This window comes from Gigantopelta aegis, chromosome 14 (assembly GCF_016097555.1).
Source record: "Gigantopelta aegis isolate Gae_Host chromosome 14, Gae_host_genome, whole genome shotgun sequence".
NCBI classification, from domain to species: Eukaryota; Metazoa; Mollusca; class Gastropoda; order Neomphalida; family Peltospiridae; genus Gigantopelta; species Gigantopelta aegis.
Genome location: NC_054712.1, coordinates 5,052,447 through 5,075,625, shown reverse-complemented (window position 1 = coordinate 5,075,625; position 23,179 = coordinate 5,052,447). Strand labels below are relative to the sequence as shown.

At 36.8% G+C, this 23,179-nt stretch overlaps 1 protein-coding gene across 1 annotated transcript in view; it reads left to right on the top strand.

The window, feature by feature from the left end:
* The window catches only part of LOC121389466 (CD109 antigen-like), a 58,943-nt gene extending 40,764 nt beyond the window's left edge, over nucleotides 1-18,179 (top strand). Inside the window, exons 29-37 of the mRNA XM_041521103.1 lie at nucleotides 245-346; nucleotides 1,478-1,655; nucleotides 2,394-2,629; nucleotides 5,084-5,245; nucleotides 6,862-6,924; nucleotides 9,854-9,993; nucleotides 11,200-11,374; nucleotides 11,858-11,963; nucleotides 14,304-18,179. Coding sequence (XP_041377037.1) covers nucleotides 245-346; nucleotides 1,478-1,655; nucleotides 2,394-2,629; nucleotides 5,084-5,245; nucleotides 6,862-6,924; nucleotides 9,854-9,993; nucleotides 11,200-11,374; nucleotides 11,858-11,963; nucleotides 14,304-14,488 — 1,347 coding nt within the window. The 3' untranslated portion in view covers nucleotides 14,489-18,179. The remainder of the gene's footprint in view (nucleotides 1-244; nucleotides 347-1,477; nucleotides 1,656-2,393; nucleotides 2,630-5,083; nucleotides 5,246-6,861; nucleotides 6,925-9,853; nucleotides 9,994-11,199; nucleotides 11,375-11,857; nucleotides 11,964-14,303) is intronic.
* Nucleotides 18,180-23,179: the final 5,000 nt, after the last annotated feature.

The following is a 23,179-nucleotide window of genomic DNA, read 5'->3' as shown; positions in this document are numbered from 1 at the left end:
AAAAGTGGATCATTTATTGTTATGACTTACAAAACGTAAGTCTTCATTTGTTCATTTGTTGTGTTAATGTCAAATTAGCAGTCACCAAATGACCATCTGTAATAAATTGTTATTTCTATGGTTCACTTTTCAGAGAGACAGCTCAATACCAGAGGAGTAGATTCAGGCTCCATCGGCTTCTTATTGTTCTCAGTATCAATATGTTGGAGGTGGTAATCACTGTGTGTTGTCTTAATTTTTTCAGTCTTCCCAGAATGCGATAAAGGCTGACAAGATGTATGATAACCCTGTGGCCTTGACTGCATATGTACTCATCGCGCTGTTTGAGACAAAAGATCTCCAACAGGTAATATTTTATAACATTACAGTTAGTGGTCCTAGGCTATGACCGAGCAATATAGGTTGCGCTGACTGCTGCTTCAAGAGCTGTAATAATTACAAACGTTCCACTACTATATGATTTACTTTATTCTAATTGGATGAAGTTGAATGTACTCTATTCTGATTGGATGAAGTTGAATTTACTCTATTCTGATTGGATGAAGTTGAATTTACTCTATTCTGATTGGATGAAGTTGAATTTACTCTATTCTGATTGGATGAAGTTGAATTTACTCTATTCTGATTGGATGAAGAAAACTTTACTCTATTCTGATTGGATGAAGTTGAATTTACTCTCTTCTGATTGGATGAAGTTGACCAAAAAAGTGAACGTTATCCTTAGATAAACTACCAGAAAATTACATTATTACGTCAAATGGGATGCCATTATGTATAACAAGTCATGGAAAGGATGTTAGAAACTGATTTATGTGTCTTTTAACTGAATAGGTTATCTTGCTTGTAATTATAAGAATGTAATTTTTTGGTGAATTTATCAATATATAACGATCACAAATTTCAAATAAAATTGCTTCACTACAGTACACAAATTTTTATATAATTAAATGGTATGGGAAGAATACAATGATAAAAGCTGAGAGAATTATCCATATATTTGACTCCATAGATATATTTATTTATTGATTGATTAAAAACATTTTATTGCAAAACCCGCAAAAGAATTGGGCACAAGTTTGCTAATTTACTAAGGCCACTTCTATATACATATGATATAATATAATGGAAACCAACTTCTTTTTTTAAAAATATAGTGTCCAACAATTACCTAATTATAATATAATAGTAATGTATACATATATGCATATGCATACGGGCTCCCATTTTTGTAGGAGGGCAGGCTGGCTTTAGCCCAAATTAAACGAAAATGCCAGAATCTGGATAACAACATTTATTAGCATTACTGCCAAACGGCTATATAGGGTTGGAACGAATCACTACGCATTTGTACATTTATATATATATTTGTATAATTTTTGCCCTAATTTGAGGTTTTGCTCCAGCAGACCAGCAGTACGCTTATATGCATATATATGTACAATTTGTCTACTAATTTATATCGATGATCTATTTGCAGGAAGCTCTGGCGTGCATCGAGACGGCTCGATCGACTGCCGCTAGTTACTTGTCGGGCAAAGTGAACGAAATCCCCGATGATGAGATCTTCCATCTGGCCATCACAGCCTACGCCCTGTCCCTGAGTCAGGAGAAGAGTCGCACCCCCTTCGACCGACTCTGGAAACTGAAGATGTCAGGTAGCCATGTTCTCAACACCACGTGCTGATAGCTAGTCCACATTTCAGACTTTGTGGGGGGTGGGGATTGTAGCGGAGGGCATAAGCATGATTGACTCTGCATCTCCATGTTCTGAACACTATATGCTAACACCTATTCAACATTTCAGACTTTCAGGGGGGTTGTGGGAGAGACATGAGCGTGATTGAGTCTCAGAATGTCTATAGATTAACACTTATTCAACATTTCAGACTTTCAGGGGGGTTGTGGGAGAAACATGAGCATGGCTGAATCTCAGAATGTCTATAGATTCAATCTGGAGTTGTGAAATATTATGATTTCATCTTTGTCCTGTCTGTCTCTCTGTGATTTTTTAATGGAAGATATTCAAATAATATTCCTATGCTTTAGAGTAAGACGATAAAAGGACAAAACCATAGCTGAGACATATCGCTGATGACATAAGTACCCCCCCCCCCCCTTCTGAAATTAGTCAAGTGGCTTAGCAATTTTAATGTTACTTGGTGGACAAAAGCACCAAATTTTCTTTAGGTCCTATCAATTGATTTTAGACTAGGAGCCATCTTTACAATTTCCATTAGCCGACGATTAATAAATCAATGTTCTCTAGTGGTGTCCTTAAATAAAAAAACTTAATTTAACTTTTTCCCTTCTGATCACATAATATCCTCTTCCTTCTTTGTTTTTTTTACAGTTCAAACATCTGGTTTTGAGTGTTCTTTTTTTCTATTTTCCAGGAGAAGAAACCTACTTTGCTAATGAGGAGATCCCTTCGAACCCGTCCGAGATTATCAACACTGTGCGCTTCCTGCACCCGCGACAGGAGCTGAAGAACGACGCATACGGTATCCAGTCGACTGCATATGCGCTGCTGGCCCACATCAACAACAACGGCCTCAAGTACGAACGTGACTCTCTGATGCGCTGGCTACAGAGCATGAGAAACAGCATCGGTGGTTTCGCCTCCACGCAGGTTAGTTCTCATTGGCTAAATTTTAAATAACAATAATGGCGGGTTCACGTCCACTCAGGTTAGTTCTCATTGGCTAAATTTTAAATAACAATAATGGCGGGTTCACGTCCACTCGGGTTAGTTCTCATTGGCTAAATTTTAAATAACAATAATGGTGGGTTCACGTCCACTCGGGTTAGTTCTCATTGGCTAAATTTTAAATAACAATAATGGCGGGTTCACGTCCACTCCGGTTAGTTCTCATTGGCTAAATTTTAAATAACAATAATGGCGGGTTCACGTCCACTCAGGTTAGTTCTCATTGGCTAAATTTTAAATAACAATAATGGCGGGTTCACGTCCACTCGGGTTAGTTTTATATAACAGAAATGGTTTGCTCAGTTTTAAAACTGCTAACATTTTATTAATTGTTTTTGTTTTGTTTTGTTTTTTATCCCACTGCCCCCTTTCCTTTCTAACCTTCTGTTTGGTGTCAAACATTTGGTAATTCTGACTTAGTCTTAAAGAGGAAACCTGCTATATTTTTCCATTAGTAGCAAGTGATCTGTTATATGCACCATCCCACAGACAGGACAGCACATACCACGGACTTGTTGTGGTACACTGGCTGGATGTATTAAAATTAAAAACTAACAGTTGTGTATCTATATTACAGGGGGCGGGACATAGCCCAGTGGTAAAGCGCTCGCTCGATGCACGATCTGTCTGGGTTTGATCTCCATTGGTGGGCCATTGGGCTATTTCTCGTTCCAGCCAGTTTCACCACGACTGGTATATCAAAAGTCGTGGTATGTACTACCCTGTCTGGGATGGTGCATATAAAAGATCCCTTGCTGCTAATCAAAAAGAGTAGACCATGAAGTGGCGACAGCGGGTTTTCTCTCTCAATATCTGTGTGGTCTTTAACCATATGTCCGACGCCATATAACCATAAATAAAATATGTTGAGTGCGTCGTTAAATAAAATATTTCCTTCCTTCTTTCCTATATTACAGGGCACTCACTGTTGTTATGGGTATAATAAACTAGTGGTTGTGTTTGTGTGTTACAGGACACTCACTGTTGTTATGGGTATAATAAACTAGTGGTTGTGTTTGTGTGTTACAGGACACTCACTACTGTATAATAAACTAGTGGTTGTGTTTGTGTGTTACAGGACACTCACTACTGTATAATAAACTAGTGGTTGTGTTTGTGTGTTACAGGACACTCACTGTTGGTATGGGTATAATAAACTAGTGGTTGTGTTTGTGTGTTACAGGGCACTCACTGTTGTTATGGGTATAATAAACTAGTGGTTGTGTTTGTGTGTTAGAGGCCACTCACTGTTGTTATGGGTATAATAAACTAGTGGTTGTGTTTGTGTGTTACAGGACACTCACTGTTGTTATGGGTATAATAAACTAGTGGTTGTGTTTGTGTGTTACAGGGCACTCACTGTTGTTATGGGTATAATAAACTAGTGGTTGTGTTTGTGTGTTACAGGACACTCACTGTTGTTATGGGTATAATAAACTAGTGGTTGTGTTTGTGTGTTACAGGGCACTCACAGTTGTTATGGGTATAATAAACTAGTGGTTGTGTTTGTGTGTTACAGGACACTCACTACTGTATAATAAACTAGTGGTTGTGTTTGTGTGTTACAGGACACTCACTACTGTATAATAAACTAGTGGTTGTGTTTGTGTGTTACAGGACACTCACTACTGTATAATAAAGTAGTGGTTGTGTTTGTGTTACAGGACACTCACTACTGTATAATAAACTAGTGGTTGTGTTTGTGTGTTACAGGACACTCACTACTGTATAATAAACTAGTGGTTGTGTTTGTGTGTTACAGGACACTCACTACTGTGTAATAAACTAGTGGTTGTGTTTGTGTGTTACAGGACACTCACTGTTGTATAATAAACTAGTGGTTGTGTTTGTGTGTTACAGGACACTCACTACTGTATAATAAACTAGTGGTTGTGTTTGTGTGTTACAGGACACTCACTACTGTATAATAAACTAGTGGTTGTGTTTGTGTGTTACAGGACACTCACTGTTGTTATGGGTATAATAAACTAGTGGTTGTGTTTGTGTGTTACAGGACACTCACTACTGTATAATAAACTAGTGGTTGTGTTTGTGTGTTACAGGACACTCACTACTGTATAATAAACTAGTGGTTGTGTTTGTGTGTTACAGGACACTCACTACTGTATAATAAACTAGTGGTTGTGTTTGTGTGTTACAGGACACTCACTGTTGTTATGGGTATAATAAACTAGTGGTTGTGTTTGTGTTACAGGACACTCACTGTTGTTATGGGTATAATAAACTAGTGGTTGTGTTTGTGTGTTACAGGACACTCACTGTTGTTATGGGTATAATAAACTAGTGGTTGTGTTTGTGTGTTACAGGACACTCACTACTGTATAATAAACTAGTGGTTGTGTTTGTGTGTTACAGGACACTATTGTTGCCATGGAGGCGCTGTTCAAGTTCACGCAGGTGGACCCGAACCGTAATGTGTTTGACATGATGGTCCAGTTTGAGTCGACGGCCACCGCCAACTGGAGAGACGTGAAGATGATCTCGAAGAGTAACTACACGCACCTACAGAGCTCTTATGTGAGTGAGGAGACGAAACATTTACCTCTCGTATGCATAGAGATTATTATACGAGCCTATGTGTCGTATTGATTTTATGAAACGAGTGTCAGGATTATTGTATTGCCCGAGCAAGAGCGAGGGTAATACATAAATCTTGACAAGATTTTCATAAAATCAGTACGATACATACACATTTCTTTATTATTAGTGTTTTCCCTAGCTTGTTTTAGCATGGTGCGGCACCATGCCTCAATAGTCTAGCACCATCTTGCCTTAATCAGCGCCATGCTGCCCTGAGATTAAACAAGCCTTATTCAGTAATTAATTCTAAAATTGCCTTTATAAAACACCCAAAAAGGTATTATTAATTAATAAAATATGTCTCTTATATCTTTTGCTATTCATTTATTAAAGCAAGCTTATAAATTACATTAATGTTTATTTCAATTAATTTAAGTGCCCCGAAAATGGTGAAAATGCCCCAAAAGTGTTTGGTCTACCATGCCTTGCCAAATTTCTAGGGAAATCACTAATTATCCTTATTATTATTGTTATTTATTTATGAATAACAAGGGCCGTCTTAAAATGTTTCAACCGCAACTAGAAGGATCTGATGAAATCATGTCATATTTCAGATGCAACATTTGAGTTAGGACTAAGAAAGCAACGTCATGTTATGACGTCGCTTCGAAAAATTACGTCATTAGAAGTGTTATTACATATGTGCTTCATGTGTTTTTTATGAACTTGGTTATGTTGAACCATGTCGATAATACGTAGCTATAATCATATATGTACGGTTCCAAAATAAAGATATCCACGGCTATCTCTGGCACTCGCCAAATTCGACAATTCACAAAATAATTTCATGAAATAATTCATATTTTGTTAGAAAATAACTAGATTTTTGCACTTTTTAAAATTTAATAGATAATTTAGCCAAATTGCCTGCTGACCAAGATCTCGTCACTTGAACGTGAATAATCCGAGTTGAAATCGGGATCAACTTTATTTCAAAGATATGGCAACTGACAACTTGGTAATCACCAATCAGAATGCACCACACACTATGGTCCCGAACTTTATCTTCGCTATGTTCCATAAATACAACAAACAGCCTAAGTATTTCATTTCCCGATTTTATTGTTTCACCACCTATACTATAAACCTCCATAACCAAGTTGGTGTTATGCCATGCTGATGTGGCTTTGCGCCATCACAATGGTTTTAAAAGTATTATCTACCATGCTTAACATGCTTAATTGCAAAATCTGGTATTTCCTTCAAACCTAAACATTCTTCTCATAACAAATCATGTCTACAGGTAATCATTTTGAAAATGTCCTGAGGAATGTCTTAAGACCGATCAACCCCCCATCCCCCCACCCCCACTGTTGGTTATGGGACTGAAGTTCTCTTGTGTTGAGCAGTTTTACAAAAGTTGAGCACTGATAAACTGAAAGAGAATTAGGAAAGCATTGTAGTATTTAGATTTTTAAATTACGATCCTGAAATTAAAATAATTGATTTTTTCAACTATAATGCTGTCTATTTCAATTTTATTATGTGTATTTGTCATACATTTTAACTTTAAAATGGTAACCGGTCCTATTGTTTTATATTTGATATTTCAGCTGAAAACAGTCTGGGGTGCAGTGAAAGTGCTTTCCCAAGGAACTGGACGAGCTATCATGCAGGTAAAGTTTAAACGTCTGTACGCCTCTAAGCTGTATATATTGCTTTCCAGTGGAAAATGACCAGGCATGAAGAAAGGAAATGTTTTATTCAACGACGCACTCAACACGTTATTTACGATTATATGGTGTCAGACATATGGTTACGGCCCACACAGATATTAAGAAAGAAAACCCGCTGTCGCCACTTCATGGGCTACTCTTTTCGATTAGCAGCAAGGGATCTTTTATATGCACCATCCCACAGATAGGAGACCAGGCATGAGTTTACCCTTGTATTACCCAAGTCTACTATACATGTGTGAACATTTGTGCTGCAGGCTTAGTTATGATTATATTTAGTTTAGAAGGCTGGTGCCTATCATGTATATCAGTTTTGATTATTGCATAATAATATATTTAGTTTTACTGTTGCAATTCTAGAGGACTATATTTGATAATCTTAGGTAACCAGAAGTCACTTCACTTTATTTTTAACTAGATAACTGATTGTTTGGTTATGTGGATTTTATTTGCATGACTAACGGGTTATCTAATCCTAACAGATTAGTCCTGCACTACACTGTCCCTGATTGACATTTCATAATGTATTTTAAATCATCTTGATTTTGCAATGAGAAAGTATTTTTCAATTTGAACACTGATGTGCAGCACATTCTAAAATCTATTTGGAATTCATGAATTTATGGAATACATGAATCAAGTTCCAGTGATTCTCAATTTTGCCACTTTTAATTTTATAATGTAACAGTTAATTGCATATTAAGTGATTTGTTGTTTGTGTGAAGTTTTTATGACATGCAAACAGAAATGACGATTCGCATGACATTTTGTGCCCTGAATTCTGGAAGGGATATAGATCACTGGTAGAGCGCTCATAAGAAAGAAAGAAATGTTTTATTTAACGACGCACTCAACGTGTTTTATTTATGGTTATATGGTGTCAGACATATGGTTAAGGACCACACAGATATTGAGAGAGGAAACCCGCTGTCGCCACTTCATGGGCTGATCTTTTCAATTAGCAGCAAGGAATCTTTTATATACACCATCCCACAGACAGGGTAGAGTACATATCATGGCCTTTGATATACCAGTCGTGGTGCACTGACTGGAACAAGAAATAGCCCAATGGGCCCACCGACGGGGATCGATCCCACACCGTCCGCACATTGAGCGAGCACTTTACCACTGGGCTACGTCCTGCCCCCAGCACTCATCAGAGGTCACATGGGATTGATCTCCTTCGACTTGTCACATGGTCAATACATTTCTTGTTGTCCCTCCTTTACCAAATAATCGCACTATGAACAAGTTTATAGTGTATTATATCACAAGATCGCACTATGAACGAGTTTATAGTGTATTATATCACGAGATCGCACTATGAACGAGTTTGTGGTGTATTATATCACGAGATCGCACTATGAACGAGTTTATGGTGTATTATATCACGAGATCGCACTATGAACGTGTTTATGGTGTATTATATCACGAGATCGCACTATGAACGAGTTTATGGTGTATTATATCACGAGATCGCACTATCAACAAGTTTATGGTGTATTATATCACGAGATCGCACTATGAACAAGTTTATGGTGTATTATATCACGAGATCGCACTATGAACGAGTTTATGGTGTATTATATCACGAACGAGTTTATGATCGCACTATGAACGAGTTTATGGTGTATTATATCACGAGATCACACTATGAACGAGTTTATGGTGTTTATATGGTGTATGAACGAGTTTATGGTGTATTATATCACGAGATCACACTATGAACGAGTTTATGGTGTATTATATCACGAGATCACACTATGAACGAGTTTATGGTGTATTATATCACGAGATCACACTATGAATGAGTTTATGGTGTATTATATCACGAGATCGCACTATGAAAGAGTGCAATAAATAACATGACAAAACAACTGGTATGTGGTTCTGTATTTGTTACATACCATATTTCTATATTATAATTAAGAAAAGTTTAATTAAATAACACAACTTAGTTTGTATAGAAAGTTGGTTGAATTTAATGGAATTAACGAAACGCTGAGCGTCCTGGCTAGGAACATGATGTCATTCTCGGCTAGGAACTTGCCGTCATTCTCGGCTAGGAACTTGCCGTCATTCTCGGCTAGGAACTTGCCGTCATTCTCGGCTAGGAACTTGCCGTCATTCTCGGCTAGGAACATGCCGTCATTCTCGGCTAGGAACATGCCGTCATTCTCGACTAGGAACATGACGTCATTCTCGACTAGGAACATGACGTCATTCTCGACTAGGAACATGACGTCATTCTCGGCTAGGAACATGACGTCATTCTCGGCTAGGAACATGACGTCATTCTCGGCTAGGAACATGACGTCATTCTCGGCTAGGAACATGACGTCATTCTCGGCTAGGAACATGCCGTCATTCTCGGCTAGGAACATGCCGTCATTCTCGGCTAGGAACATGACGTCATTCTCGACTAGGAACATGACGTCATTCTCGGCTAGGAACATGACGTCATTCTCGGCTAGGAACATGACGTCATTCTTGGCTAGGAACATGATGTCATTTGGGTGAACACGTACTACGCATGTGAGATTTTGCATCACACATGTTCAATAAAATATTTTTTTATTGCAAGGTCAGAATTGTCTTTATTGCTGTAGTAAGATATTATGGGTATGTAATAAATAGGTATTACTTTTCTAATGACAGCAACAGTATCAATTTTTGCGTAAAAGTTTCACATGTACATCAGTTTCTCACAAACTATAAATCCTAGGTCAGTGAAACTTGGTTTATAGTTGCACCTCTGGGTGTTCATCACAGTGAGCTGAAACTTGGTTTATAGTTGCACCTCTGGGTGTTCATCACACTGCACCAAACAATTAATTGCACTGAATTCTAGTTTTGTGTTTTTCTGCAGCTGACTACAACAGTGAATGTTGAGTATCCGGAGATACTGAAGCCGACCCAAGACGGGATTCAGTTCTTTGATCTCGTCATCGACTACCTTGTCTGGGGCGGAAGAAACTTCTCCATCATGGAAATGTCACCCTGTGTCAGGTACAGTTGGGCAGAGTAGAGCATCCTCATTGTTATAGGTACAGTCACACGGAGTAATTTGTAGTATGCAGTTATGATTTAATTCATTGGTAATACAGGGTAAGCTCCATTTAATGACCATTTTATAATAGTACTAGAGACATTTGAGTATTGTATTGAGGCATTACTCTAGGATTGAAACATTAAGAGGACTGACTTCTCCCTTGCCAGAAAAGGGGCACAGGGACTGCTCGGTGGTGTAGTGGTTATGGCCTAACAAAGTATTACCTGAACAAAAACAGTTTGATTTGTCCCTAAATGTACTTTATTCAACCATCTTTATAACCACCATAAACCACTTATTAAGATTTAGTTGAAAAAACACCCTGAATTATGGCAATGGTCCATAATTCAAAAACCCCACACTCAACCTCAGACACAACCCCACACACAACCACTCACACAACCCCACACACAACCTCAGACACAATCCCCACACACAACCCCACATGCAATCCCACACACAACCTCACACACAACCCCACACAACCCTACACAGAACCCTACACACAATCCCATACACAACACACACACAACCCCACACACAACCCCACACACAACCTCATACAACCCCACACACAAACCCACACACAAACCCACACAGAACCCTACACACAATCCAACACACAATCCCACACACAAACCCACACACAACCCTCAGACACAACCACACATGCAACCCCACACACAACCCCACACACAACCTCACACACAACCTCACACACAAACCCTACACACAATCCCACACACAAACCCACACACAAACCCACACACAAACCCACACAGAACCCTACACACAATCCCATATACAATCCCACACACAACCCCACAAATAACCCCACACACGACCCTCACACACAACCCCACACACAACCCCACTCACAACCCTCACACAACCCCACACACAACCCTCAGACACAACCCCACACACAATCCCATACACAACCCCACACACAACCCTCAGACACAACCCCACACACAATCCCATACACAACCCCATACACAACCCCACACACAACCCTCAGACACAACCCCACACACAATCCCACACACAACCACACACACAACCACACATACAATCCCAAACACTGAATCCATTGAAAAGATTTACACACAAGACATATATACTACTTAGTAGTTGTTTATTTCATTTCTATCCGTTCATAGCTGGACGAACACTGACCGCAGCTTGACGAGTGGACTGGCCGTGCTGGAGATAGACTTGCCGACCGGCTTCATCATCATGAACAACACGCTGAGAGCGTACGTGCAGTCCGGGGTGGTGCCAAACCTCAAACGTGCAGAGTTCTACGGGCGGAAAGTCGTCTACTACTTCAGCTATGTGAGTTTTTCTTTTGGGATATTTTATTGATAAAAAAAGAATCAAAAGGATTGCACAACAGGCAGAGCCTATATAAGTGCTCTCCTATGTGAGTTAACATTTGTAATGATTTGTTTACATTTTTGTGGCCACTAATTAAAAATATGTCCGATTATTTTAATAAATTGCATGTATGGTATTAATGATTTTGAGTTCTGCAGGTGGAAAAGTTGTGTACTACTTAAGCTACATGAGTGAACATTTCTAATGATTTGTTTATATTTTGTGGCCACTAATTAAAAATATGTCTGATTATTTTAGCATAACACATAAGATGTTAAAGATTTTGTGTTTAGTATGTATTGCTTCATTAGATTATTTTACATTCCAGGCTAAAACCCTCTTAAATTTATGTTTAGCTATAAATAAACAGTGTACAGGTCATTGTGACGGTGTGTTTAACTTTTATAAGATATCTGACTAACCTATGGTGTATTATTTTAGCTCGATGAAAGCAAGACGTGTGTGTATTTCCGTGCGGATCGATGGTTCCCGATTGCTAACGCCACCATCCAGCATAAAATGAGAGTCTACGATTACTATGAGCCTGGTATGTTTTATTTTACTTCTCAAATATACAGTCAGATGTCATCACTGGTATGTTTTATTGTACTTCTCTGATATACGGTCAGACGTCACCACTGGTATGTTTTATTGTACTTCTCTGATATACGGTCAGACGTCACCACTGGTATGTTTTATTGTACTTCTCTGATATACGGTCAGACGTCACCACTGGTATGTTTTATTTTACTTCTCTGATATACGGTCAGACGTCACCACTGGTATGTTTTATTGTACTTGTCTGATATACGGTCAGACGTCACCACTGGTATGTTTTATTGTACTTCTCCAATATACGGTCAGACGTCACCACTGGTATGTTTTATTGTACTTCTCCGATATACGGTCAGACATCACCACTGGTATGTTTTATTGTACTTCTCTAATATACAATAAAACATCATCACTATGATACGGAAAGGAGCGTGACGTAGCCCAGTGGTAAAGCGCTCGCTTGATGTGCGGTCAGTTTGGAATTGATCCCCGTCAGTGGGCCTATTGGGATATTTCTCATTCCAACCAGTGCATCACAACTGTTATATCAAAGGCCATGGTATATGCTATCCTGTCTGTGGGATGGTGCATACAAAAGATCCCATGCTACTAATGGAAAAATGTAGCGGGTTTCCTCTCTACGACTATTTGTCAAAATTACCCAATGTTTGACATCCAATAGACGATGATTAATAAATCAATGTGCTCTAGTGATGTTAATAAACAAAACAAACTTTATTTATTTGATGCGGAACATAAACCATATTTTTATCTTTTATTTATATCGAGTAGAGGGGGAAAAAATCTTACACTCTCATCCTTGAGTTTGGGGAGGGGCTCTCTAACACCTCTGCCTCCCTGGTTGAAATAATCCAGTTTGACCGGCCTTGGTGGTATCGTGGTTAGGCCATCGGTTTACAGGCTGGTAGATACTGGGTTCGGATCCCAGTCGAGGCATGGGATTTTTAATCCAGATACCGACTCCAAACCCTGAGTGAGTGTTCCGCAAAGCTCAATGGGTAGGTGTAAACCACTTGCACCGACCAGTGATCCATAACTGGTTCAACAAAGGCCATGGTTTGTGCTATCCTGTCTGTGGAAAGCGCAAATAAAAGATCCCTTGCTGCCTGTCATAAAAGAGTAGCCTATGTGGCGACAGTGGGTTTCCTCTAAAAAAACAGTGTCAGAATGAGCATATGTTTGACGTCCAATAGCCGATAATAAGATAAAAAAATCAATGTGCTCTAGTGGCGTCGTTAAATAAAATAAACTTTACTTTTTTTAATCCAGTTTGAACGACAAACATTAGGATAACTAGAATACACATGGAATATACAGACATTGCTATTTTAACCGGAAAATGTATTTGATGATTAATTTCAGTTGTTAAAAGGACTCCATTAGTCAGCAACATCTTAAAGTGTCAGCAAACTGGGGACCATCTCTTTAATTGGCTGTAATCACAAAATACTAGTTGCATAGTTACACATGTTCAGCAAACTGGGGACCGTCTCTTTAATTGGCTGTAATCACAACATACTAGTTACATAGTTACACATGTTCAGCAAACTGGGGACCGTCTCTTTAATTGGCTGTAATCACAACATACTAGTTACATAGTTACACATGTTCCGCAAACTGGGGACCGTCTCTTTAATTGGCTGTAATCACAACATACTAGTTACATAGTTACACATGTTCAGCAAACTGGGGACCGTCTCTTTAATTGGCTGTAATTACAACATACCAGTTACATAGTTACACATGTTCAGCAAACTCAGGACTCTTTAATTGGCTGTAATGACAACATACTAGCTACATAGTTACACATGTTCAGGATCACACCTGTGTTGTGTGGGGCAGGGGGGGGTTCTTGAGGGATATTGCATTTTATGCTTACAGTACAAAAAGGTACTGTGGTAATATACTCAGAGCTTACCGTGTCCATTGCTAATTTTTATACAAAGTGGCTAGAACATTTAGTCTTGGGCTAATAAAATATGCTTTGAATGAATTGTTTTAATAATTTTCAAGCAAAGGAAGATTGGCTAAACCAAATATTGTTCCAGTGTTAGCTCGGATACTTAATAAATAAACATGTCAGACTGCTTCTAATGTTGTTACTGTTTTCTCTTTATCACAAGAATGCACAAACCCACGCTGTATACGACCTTGTAATGTTCTTATTGTTTTCTCTTTATCACAGGAATGCACAACACCACGCTGTATACGACCTTCTAATGTTGTCACTGTTTTCTCTTTATCACGGGAATGCACAACACCACGCTGTATACGACCTTATAATGTTCTCACTGTTTTCTCTTTATCACAGGAATGCACAACACCACGCTGTATACGACCTTCAATCTGTTTGCCCTGAACATCTGTTTCGTGTGTGGATCCTACCAGTGCCCATACTGCCCGTCGTTCAATGTGGCGGCTGTCATCCGCGCCAGTATTTCCGCCATCGCCGTCATGTTCTGCTTCCTTTTACAGAGATACCTCCTGCGGTCTTGACATGTGACCATTTCCCTTTAACATGCTCCTTGCCTTAATGGAAGATGATTACATGTGGAATGTATCATATAAAGAACTATTCATACAACTCCTGCAATGCCGTGGAGATTGCCATACAGTTTTTCATTATCCATGGCAATTTTGGGGGGGGTTTTGCTAACTATATTAGAATATTTTTTCAAGGCATGTTTTTTTGCCGTGGACATTTTCTTAGTTGCAGGGGTTGTCATATATGTCATTGTTTCTAAAAATGTATATTACCTTATTCATTAATTACTCGTCTGTTCGATTTAGAACATGGAGATTTTGTTCTTAACAACATAATATAATTAACCTGGATTCGTTTTGATTAGCAAGCTTTGAAAATGAATACACATAAGATTACAGATCTGTCTTTTAATTCAAGTTTGTAGTTGGACTTTGTGTTATTTCAGGCGCAGTGCAAGCAAAATAAATTTGATAGAGGGGAGGGGTTTGGGGGAGGATCCCCCCCCCCCCCCCCCAATTCATCTTTGGGTCTGACCAGTCTTCGTCTTGAGACCTTATACGATATTCGAACCAAAATAAGTTTTGAATAAATTCTTTAAGTCCAAAGTCTTCCTCCCCACCCCTATTCTTTTCTCTTCTGCTCCTCCAGTAGTTTATGCTGACTTTGTATTTAAATACCGTCTATAGATGTAGCTTCGGTTCTTGGCTGAAAGATCATTAATTTTGTACCACGTTGAACACCTGACCAAAGGTGCTCTTAACTATTGTCGTTTGTCACATATCACATATTGTATGTAATGAAATTGATCATTTTATCATCTTTTAATCCACCTGTTACAAAAACAAAAACCCTGAGCTTATTTTGTGACATGTATATGCTAGTAGTATATTAACTGTATGGGATCATTAGCTGGGATTACTCAAATGTATGTAATTATTGTTTCATCTGTATCAAGTAAAAATCTGAGATACATCAGGGTGGGAATTCTCCTCAGATCAGCTGTTTTCCTCTCATGGAACATTGCGTTTCCTCGCATTTTAATCATCCTTTCCTCCAAAGTGTGTCAGATGGCACCTATTTTAACCTAGGATTTCAAGAATTTCCGGGACCCCTCTAGATTTCCTCTTTTTTACAGTTCACCAATTCCCACCCCTGATACATGTATTACTGTTTTGATGGTAAAGACACCAGCAACTATTGCATTTAGCTCAATGTTAAAGTTTCGCGTTAAGCTCTGTTGCTCACAAACTAACAGTCCTACATCAATGAAACTTGGTTTATAGTTGCATCTTTGAATATTCATCTCAATGCATGTGGGGGGGGGGGGTTAAAATTAAATTTATTAAATTAAATTTTGGTATTGAATTTTTTCAATTGAACTTTCTAAAAGTTTAATTTAAATTTTTGTTTTTTTAACATCCAGTTATTGGCGACACTGAATAAGGCAAGACATTTACATTTAATCCAGCGGAATGTTTTTTTTTTATACTTTGACATTGTTTCAATAGTATTTTGTATACATTTTGTCTTTATATTCATTCATCAACATTAATTTTTAAAATATGTCATATTGTTATGACAAACCAATGTGTTTTTAAAAAAAAATCCATTTTGCAATAAATTATGTTAGCATGCATATTGATTAGGAATAGTGAACAATGGTAGTAGTAGTGGATCCAGGATCATTTGGGTGGGGGTACGGGACTGTATCTAACCTAGGATAAGTGGTGGGCTGGTAGTAGTGGTGGATCCAGGATCATTTGGGTGGGGGTACGGGACTGTATCTAGCCTAAGATATTTTACAAGCAGAATCAGGGCACGGTAATAAATGGTTTTATCCTGTCTGTATTTTTCTGGTGGTGCCCCCCATTCCAGATATTACCCAGGGATACATATCCACGCTGAAAGAAATATATTTTATACATTTTGAGAATACCATTTACCAAAATCTGAAGGCTTTTGAGATATTTTAATTACATTTAAAAGCAGGTTAGATTTCTCCCATCAAATTAAAAAGTTTTAAATATCCTGTGATGTTTTTTCTCTCTGAAAGTGTGTCCTCACTCAGCCAAACCCACCCCACCCCACTCCCATATTTAGTATGTTTTTAATCACCATATTACGCAGACACTTATTTGTGTAGTAATTGTATTTATGTATATGTACAGCTCTTAACTTTGATTAATGTACATAGATCATTGTACAGAATGCATTATGCTCATCTACATAGATGACATGACATAATTATAACAACTATATATATATTTTTACTGTACTGCATTCCAAAGTGTTTTGCACATTCCAATGTGAATACATGTATCATATTTGTATACAACTGACGAAGTTTGAAAGTAATTCATATTGTACAGGCTTGTTTTAAAAAGCATTACATTTTGTCAATTCCTCATTTTGATGAAATTATAAAATTGACATTGGATTGAAATCAAATCAGTTATTTCTTTTCTTTCTTTTGAATATTGATTTCTGCACTGCAATTTAAAATACTGCTTAAAAAAATTAACCACTTTATTATCAATTTAATAAAAAAATTAATTGCAATTGCAATGAGATAGATATTTTTTCTTATTCAATTTATTGGTACTGATTTTTTTTGTCTCAGACATGTGCATATAATATACTAGTATTTGTGATATTGTTAAAATATGTCGACATACAGTTGAAAAGATGATTAATGAAGAAAAAAAAACCTCTTAATTTTCATAATTTCTTTTGTGGGAGTATACTGTAAAACAAGAAATTAATACATGTTTAAAATAATGCGATCACAAACCCCGACCAGAAATGTGTGCATTAAATAATGTGATGACTGGTCCTGTTACCTACGACTGTGTTTTAGTCCAACATTCCATTCATTGTTGATTGAGGATCATGTTAACAACTGTTATCTGTCTCTTTCGTTTTAATACATTTCTTACAAATCTTGTACTCAAACTGGTGAATATAATTTTTTTTAATTTATATATATTAATTATTTTTAAAAATTGGTCTTCTGAACCAACTTATAAGAAATGCTGGGGTCAATAGATTTAGAAGAAAGAATGCAACAGTTTAACTTTGATCTTATAATAAAATAAACATGGGGAGTAGTTATGGATACTTTGTTGACATATTATTTGTAATATCTTAATTTTTCACCTTATGGCTTATTAATTATTTAATAATGTTTTGGAATTATTAAAAGAAAATGGTGTTGAAAGGCATTAGAATGGTACAAGAATGATTATATTTTTATCTTTCATTTGAAATATATAACAATTATATCTTTATGGTTCTGTACATTCCAAACTTCTTTTTTTTAAATAATGTTAAATGTTGTTGGGAACAATAAAAGTTATTTGGTTTGTTTTTTAAAATTATTTACTTCCATGTACCTTTGTTGGTGCTGGCACATTATAAATGACATATTGGCCATCGAACATATCATGAATGTTTTAAAAAAAACATTTTAAATTGTGTTTCATATTTCAGGTTTGTGTATAAATATAAATATTTAATGCTGATACTATGTTATCTACATGTATATGTTTAGACATTAAACTATCTTTTTTTTACTTAAAATACATTCCAGCATGTAAATAAAATTTTGTATTTTTTATTATCATTTTTATTGATAAAATCAAATTATGTGTAATAGAAAATCTATCTTTATATGTACAATTAAATTTCATAATAAAAAATATACTAAAAGCAATGTGTTGGGTTTTTAAAAAATACACTAAGAGGCATAAATAAAACAATGGTTAATTATCTTCTTATAAAGATTAAATATGTTGGTAATAACTAACTGAAAGAGGATATCATTCAAATCAGAAAATGCAAAAAAAAATGCAAGTTGGCATTTATTGCAACACAGCATTGCATATGAAAATGTATTTGCATGTGTGTTGCCTGCACTCATTTCTCTATAAAGGCAACCTTTTTTCTTTTCTTTTTTCTTTTTTAAATATACCCCTTTAAGTAATCTGTGAAAATGCTGGGTTCCAATAAACATCAAGTTGAATCTTTTTGTTTCAAGCACATTTTATTCCTATTTTTTTCTTTCTTTTTTCGATTTCAAATTTTAACAATATCCTGTTACAGTAACTGTTGTTACCAATATGTCATTTGTTTGCGTGTTTATAATAAATATAATATGAAATTTCAGTACAAAATATTCTGTGGAATACCCATTGCATTATTTTTGCCTCAGTATAGATATCCAACTTTCTTACCTAGCTTTACAGTCACTGATCTTAGTTTTCGAGGTACCGGTTAACAGGCCAAAATATACCCCCTGCCAAACTATACACGGGGTTAAAGTGGGCTAGCCTTCTTCATAACCCTAACCCTAACCCTCATTTTTTATTACTAACCTGTATACAAAATAAATAAATAAATAAATAAATAAATAATAATGAACGCTTTAAAAGAAAAGTAACTATTGCTTTCATAAAAATCAAACTATCACATATTGGTTATTTTAGAAGATTTTTTGATATTCTCTAGCCCAAAATATATTATAAATTATGATGGGGGGAAAAAACCCTGGACATTGAAATACGGACTAGAGAGGTATATTCTGGGCTAGCCTGTTTTATACCCCAGGGTATATTTTGTGCTAGTCCAGTTTATACTCCGAGTATAGTTTGGCAGGGGTATATTTTGTGCTAGTCCAGTTTATACTCCGAGTATAGTTTGGCAGGGGTATATTTTGAGCTAGTCCTGTTTATACTCCGAGTATAGTTTGGCAGGGGTATATTTTGAGCTAGTCCTGTTTATACTCCGAGTATAGTTTGGCAGGGGTATATTTTGAGCTAGTCCTGTTTATACTCCGAGTATAGTTTGGCAGGGGTATATTTTGTGCTAGTCCTGTTTATACTCCGAGTATAGTTTGGCAGGGGTATATTTTGAGCTAGTCCAGTTTATACTCCGAGTATAGTTTGGCAGGGGTATATTTTGAGCTAGTCCAGTTTATACTCCGAGTATAGTTTGGCAGGGGTATATTTTGTGCTAGTCCAGTTTATACTCCGAGTATAGTTTGGCAGGGGTATATTTTGGGCTAGTCCAGTTTATACTCCGAGTATAGTTTGGCAGAGGTATATTTTGGGCTAGTCCAGTTTATACTCCAAGTATAGTTTGGCAGGGGTATATTTTGGGCTATTACACCGGTACGTATCTTCTTTTTTGTTTCATATCAAATTCATTTTGAGCCACTACAAACATCAGGACAACCAGAAAGACATTGGATTTGACAAAATTGGTAATTTAACTAAAACGTAAGTTCCTGTTCTGAATCCCACTGGCTTTTGTATCTATTAAAATTACCAATGTTTTGTGAACATTTTAAGCCCATTTTAACAGTCTATTAATAGAATTAATTTTATCTTGGAAAAACTCCAAGACTATTTGTGTTTCTTTTGTTTGGTTAAGACTGCCTGTAATAATTATCGTATGTTCCTTGGCTTTTTATCTTGAAAGTGGGCGGGATTGAATGCACCACAACTGGTCAAAGACCATGGTATTTGCTTTCCTGCCTGGGAAAGTGCATATAAAAGATCCCTTGCTGCTAATGGAAAAATGTAGCGGGTTTCCTCTGATGACTACGAATCAGAATTATCCAAATTTTGACGTCCAACAGCCGATGATTAATTAATCAATGTGTTCTAGTAGTATCGTTAAACAAAACAAACTAACTTTTTAAATATTTAAATTCAGTGTGACTCATTCAGCATCTCATGTTTATTCGTTATAAAACAGTTTTAAAGGCATACTGTCACAGATTTAAGGACCTTATTTCTCTAAAAATGGGTAATAAATAAAAATTACATTAATTGTTGGAAACCAAATCTACCTATTGCATCACCTTACCTGAACCATGATGGAGTGAAATCCATGCCATCCCTCGCGACAATTTTAGTTTTTGAATTATGAACCATTGCTATAATTCAGTTATTTTTACAAAATGAAATTAATAAATGGAGTATGGTGGTTATGAAGATGGTTGAATAAAGTACATTTAGGGACAAATCAAGTTATTTTTATTCAGGTAATACTTTGTTAGACCATTAAATAGGTCAGTGGTCTGTGACAATATGCCTTTAATATAGGGATGTCTTCAGAAATAATTTGTACCCTTTATTAGTTCCAACCCGATTGGACTTTAGGTTTCAGCTCCATCCTTTGTCCATCCGTCTGACCCACAGTTTTCTGGAAAAAAATTTACAATGCCTAGAGATATTGAACTGAAATTGTGTGTATAGTTTTATCATGTACTGTTAAAGATCAGGTTTGACTTTCATAGAGTTATGGCCCTTGAACTTAGGAGATATGAAAATTTGTTTTGTAGAATTCTTTTTAGCAATGCCAGAAGATGTTGAGAAGTTTTGTACATATATACATATATATATATATATATATATATATATATATATATATATATATATATATATATATATATACACATATAGCTTTATCATGTACTGTTAAAGATCAAGCTTAACTTTCATGGTAAATTTTACAGTTATGGCCCTTGAACTTAGTTGATACGGAAATGTTTTGGGCCTGGTACGGTATAGCTTTAGTAGTTCTCTAAGAATGAATGCAGGCGGGACCTAACCCAGTGATAAAGAGTCGGCTTGATGCATGGTCGGTCTAGGATTGATCCCCATCTGTGGGCTCATTGGGCTATTTCTCATTCCAGCCAGTGCACCACGACTTTTATATCAAAGGCTGGTGCATATAAAAGATCCCGGGTTTCCTCTCTTAGGATTATGTAAAAATTGCCAAATGTTTGACATCCAATAGCCGATGATTACTAAATCAATGTACTCTAGTGGTATCGTTAAACAAAAACTTTTTTTCTCAGAATGCTTGTTTGATTTAGCCATACACACACACACATACATATGTTCCATTTATTTTGTTGCCTTTGTTGTCTCTCTCCACTGATTTATTTGTTTAATGGTCTGTTATTTGGGTTGTATTAAAATTGTAATAATTGCTCTGGTTATATATGAATCACTTTAACAAACAGAATATATTGGCACCAGTTGGAATGATAAAACAACATTGACAAAAATTATTCTGGGATGTCCAGCTGTCATACATAGTATCCTTTGATGCAATTTTGTCATGCCTCAGTAAAAATGACAGATTGAATCTGGGACCTCGCAGCGTGACGTCACACATCAATTCAACGTCCACAGAAACATTATATGGCACTTATGGCAAGATATCAACAAAACAACCAGGTCAGGGACCGTTCCCGTAGCAGCCGACCACCCGTGACAACCCCTTGCCAAGACACATGGATCCGAACCACGCATCTGCGAAACCGGTTCCAGCCAGCAAACCTCTCAGCCCATACTATCCCTTTCTCCAGTGTTCAGTGGCCTGAATGAGATGATGGTGCCAGGCCTGTATCAATGGTCAAGGTGGACACACTCACTACTGACTGTGTAAACGTCGCTGTGGACCCCCTCTAGTGATGTGCTCATTTGCATATAGCAGCTGTGTCCTTTTCATGGACTTGTTCGTTTCCATACCTTCGGACATTTCTCTTTCCATGTTATAATGTTTCATACAATGCAGTAAAAACTTATCATCAATTATCTTTGTCTTTTGTGTTTCACAATAACTTTTGCCTTTTAGTATACATGTATTTTGATGAACTGATCAATGTACAAATAACTTCCTGAAAGACTTTAAAGTTTATTTTAATAATGAATTCAATATAACTATTTCAGAAAGCGACCCTTAATGAAATTGACAACAGAATTACTAAACATTATACACTTCAACAGTCAGTAGGATTTTTTACATTTAGCTTCAGTCACGGATGTGGTCACTGGTCTGGGCTAGACCACTATCTCAAAGCTTGTTGCACGATTTTGTGGGGCCAGTGTTGCTTCAATACTTGACACTTAATTATTATCTATGAATAGGTATTCCTCAAGTTCTTTGCCATTTGTCCATGACAGTACAATGCACAAGATCAGTATTTTTACAAGGCAACATCAATTTCATTGACAGGGCAAAAATGTGTTTTGTTTAATCACACCATTAGAGCACATTGATTTTTTAATCATCAGCTATTGGATGTCATACATTTGGTTTTTCTGACGTAGTCTTAAAAAGGAAACCACCTACATTGTTTTATTAGTATGTTAATAGTAGCAAGGGATCTTTTATATGCACTATCCCACAGAAAGGATAGCACATACCACTGCCTTTTGATATACCAGTCGTTTGACAAGGCAAAGTCTAGCTGATTAAAGCAAAGTTTTTGCCCACAGAACATGATACATTGATGGATTTGGATGGAAGGAAGAATGGGTGTATGGATGGAAGGATGCAGTGGCGGATCCAGGGGGGGCCCCAGTGACATGAGGTGGAATACCAAGGGAACTTTGGAGGGGGGCTGTTAAAAAATTAAAATTATAATATTAAAATATAATAAAATTATAATTATTGCAAAGCCGCCTCTGGGATGGATGGACGAATACCAAGATGAGACCCTACGTATGTCCTGGAAGCATTCTTCATTTTTTTTTTTTTTTTTTTCCAACTTGCTAAATTCTTCTGCCCTGGGGTGGGGGAGAAAAAGCCATGAGGTTACCATACTATTTAACAGTTAACTAAAAACAGGCAAGCTAAAAATTAAAACAAGCTGTCTCAAAGTCACGTGATATAAACAGGTCAAG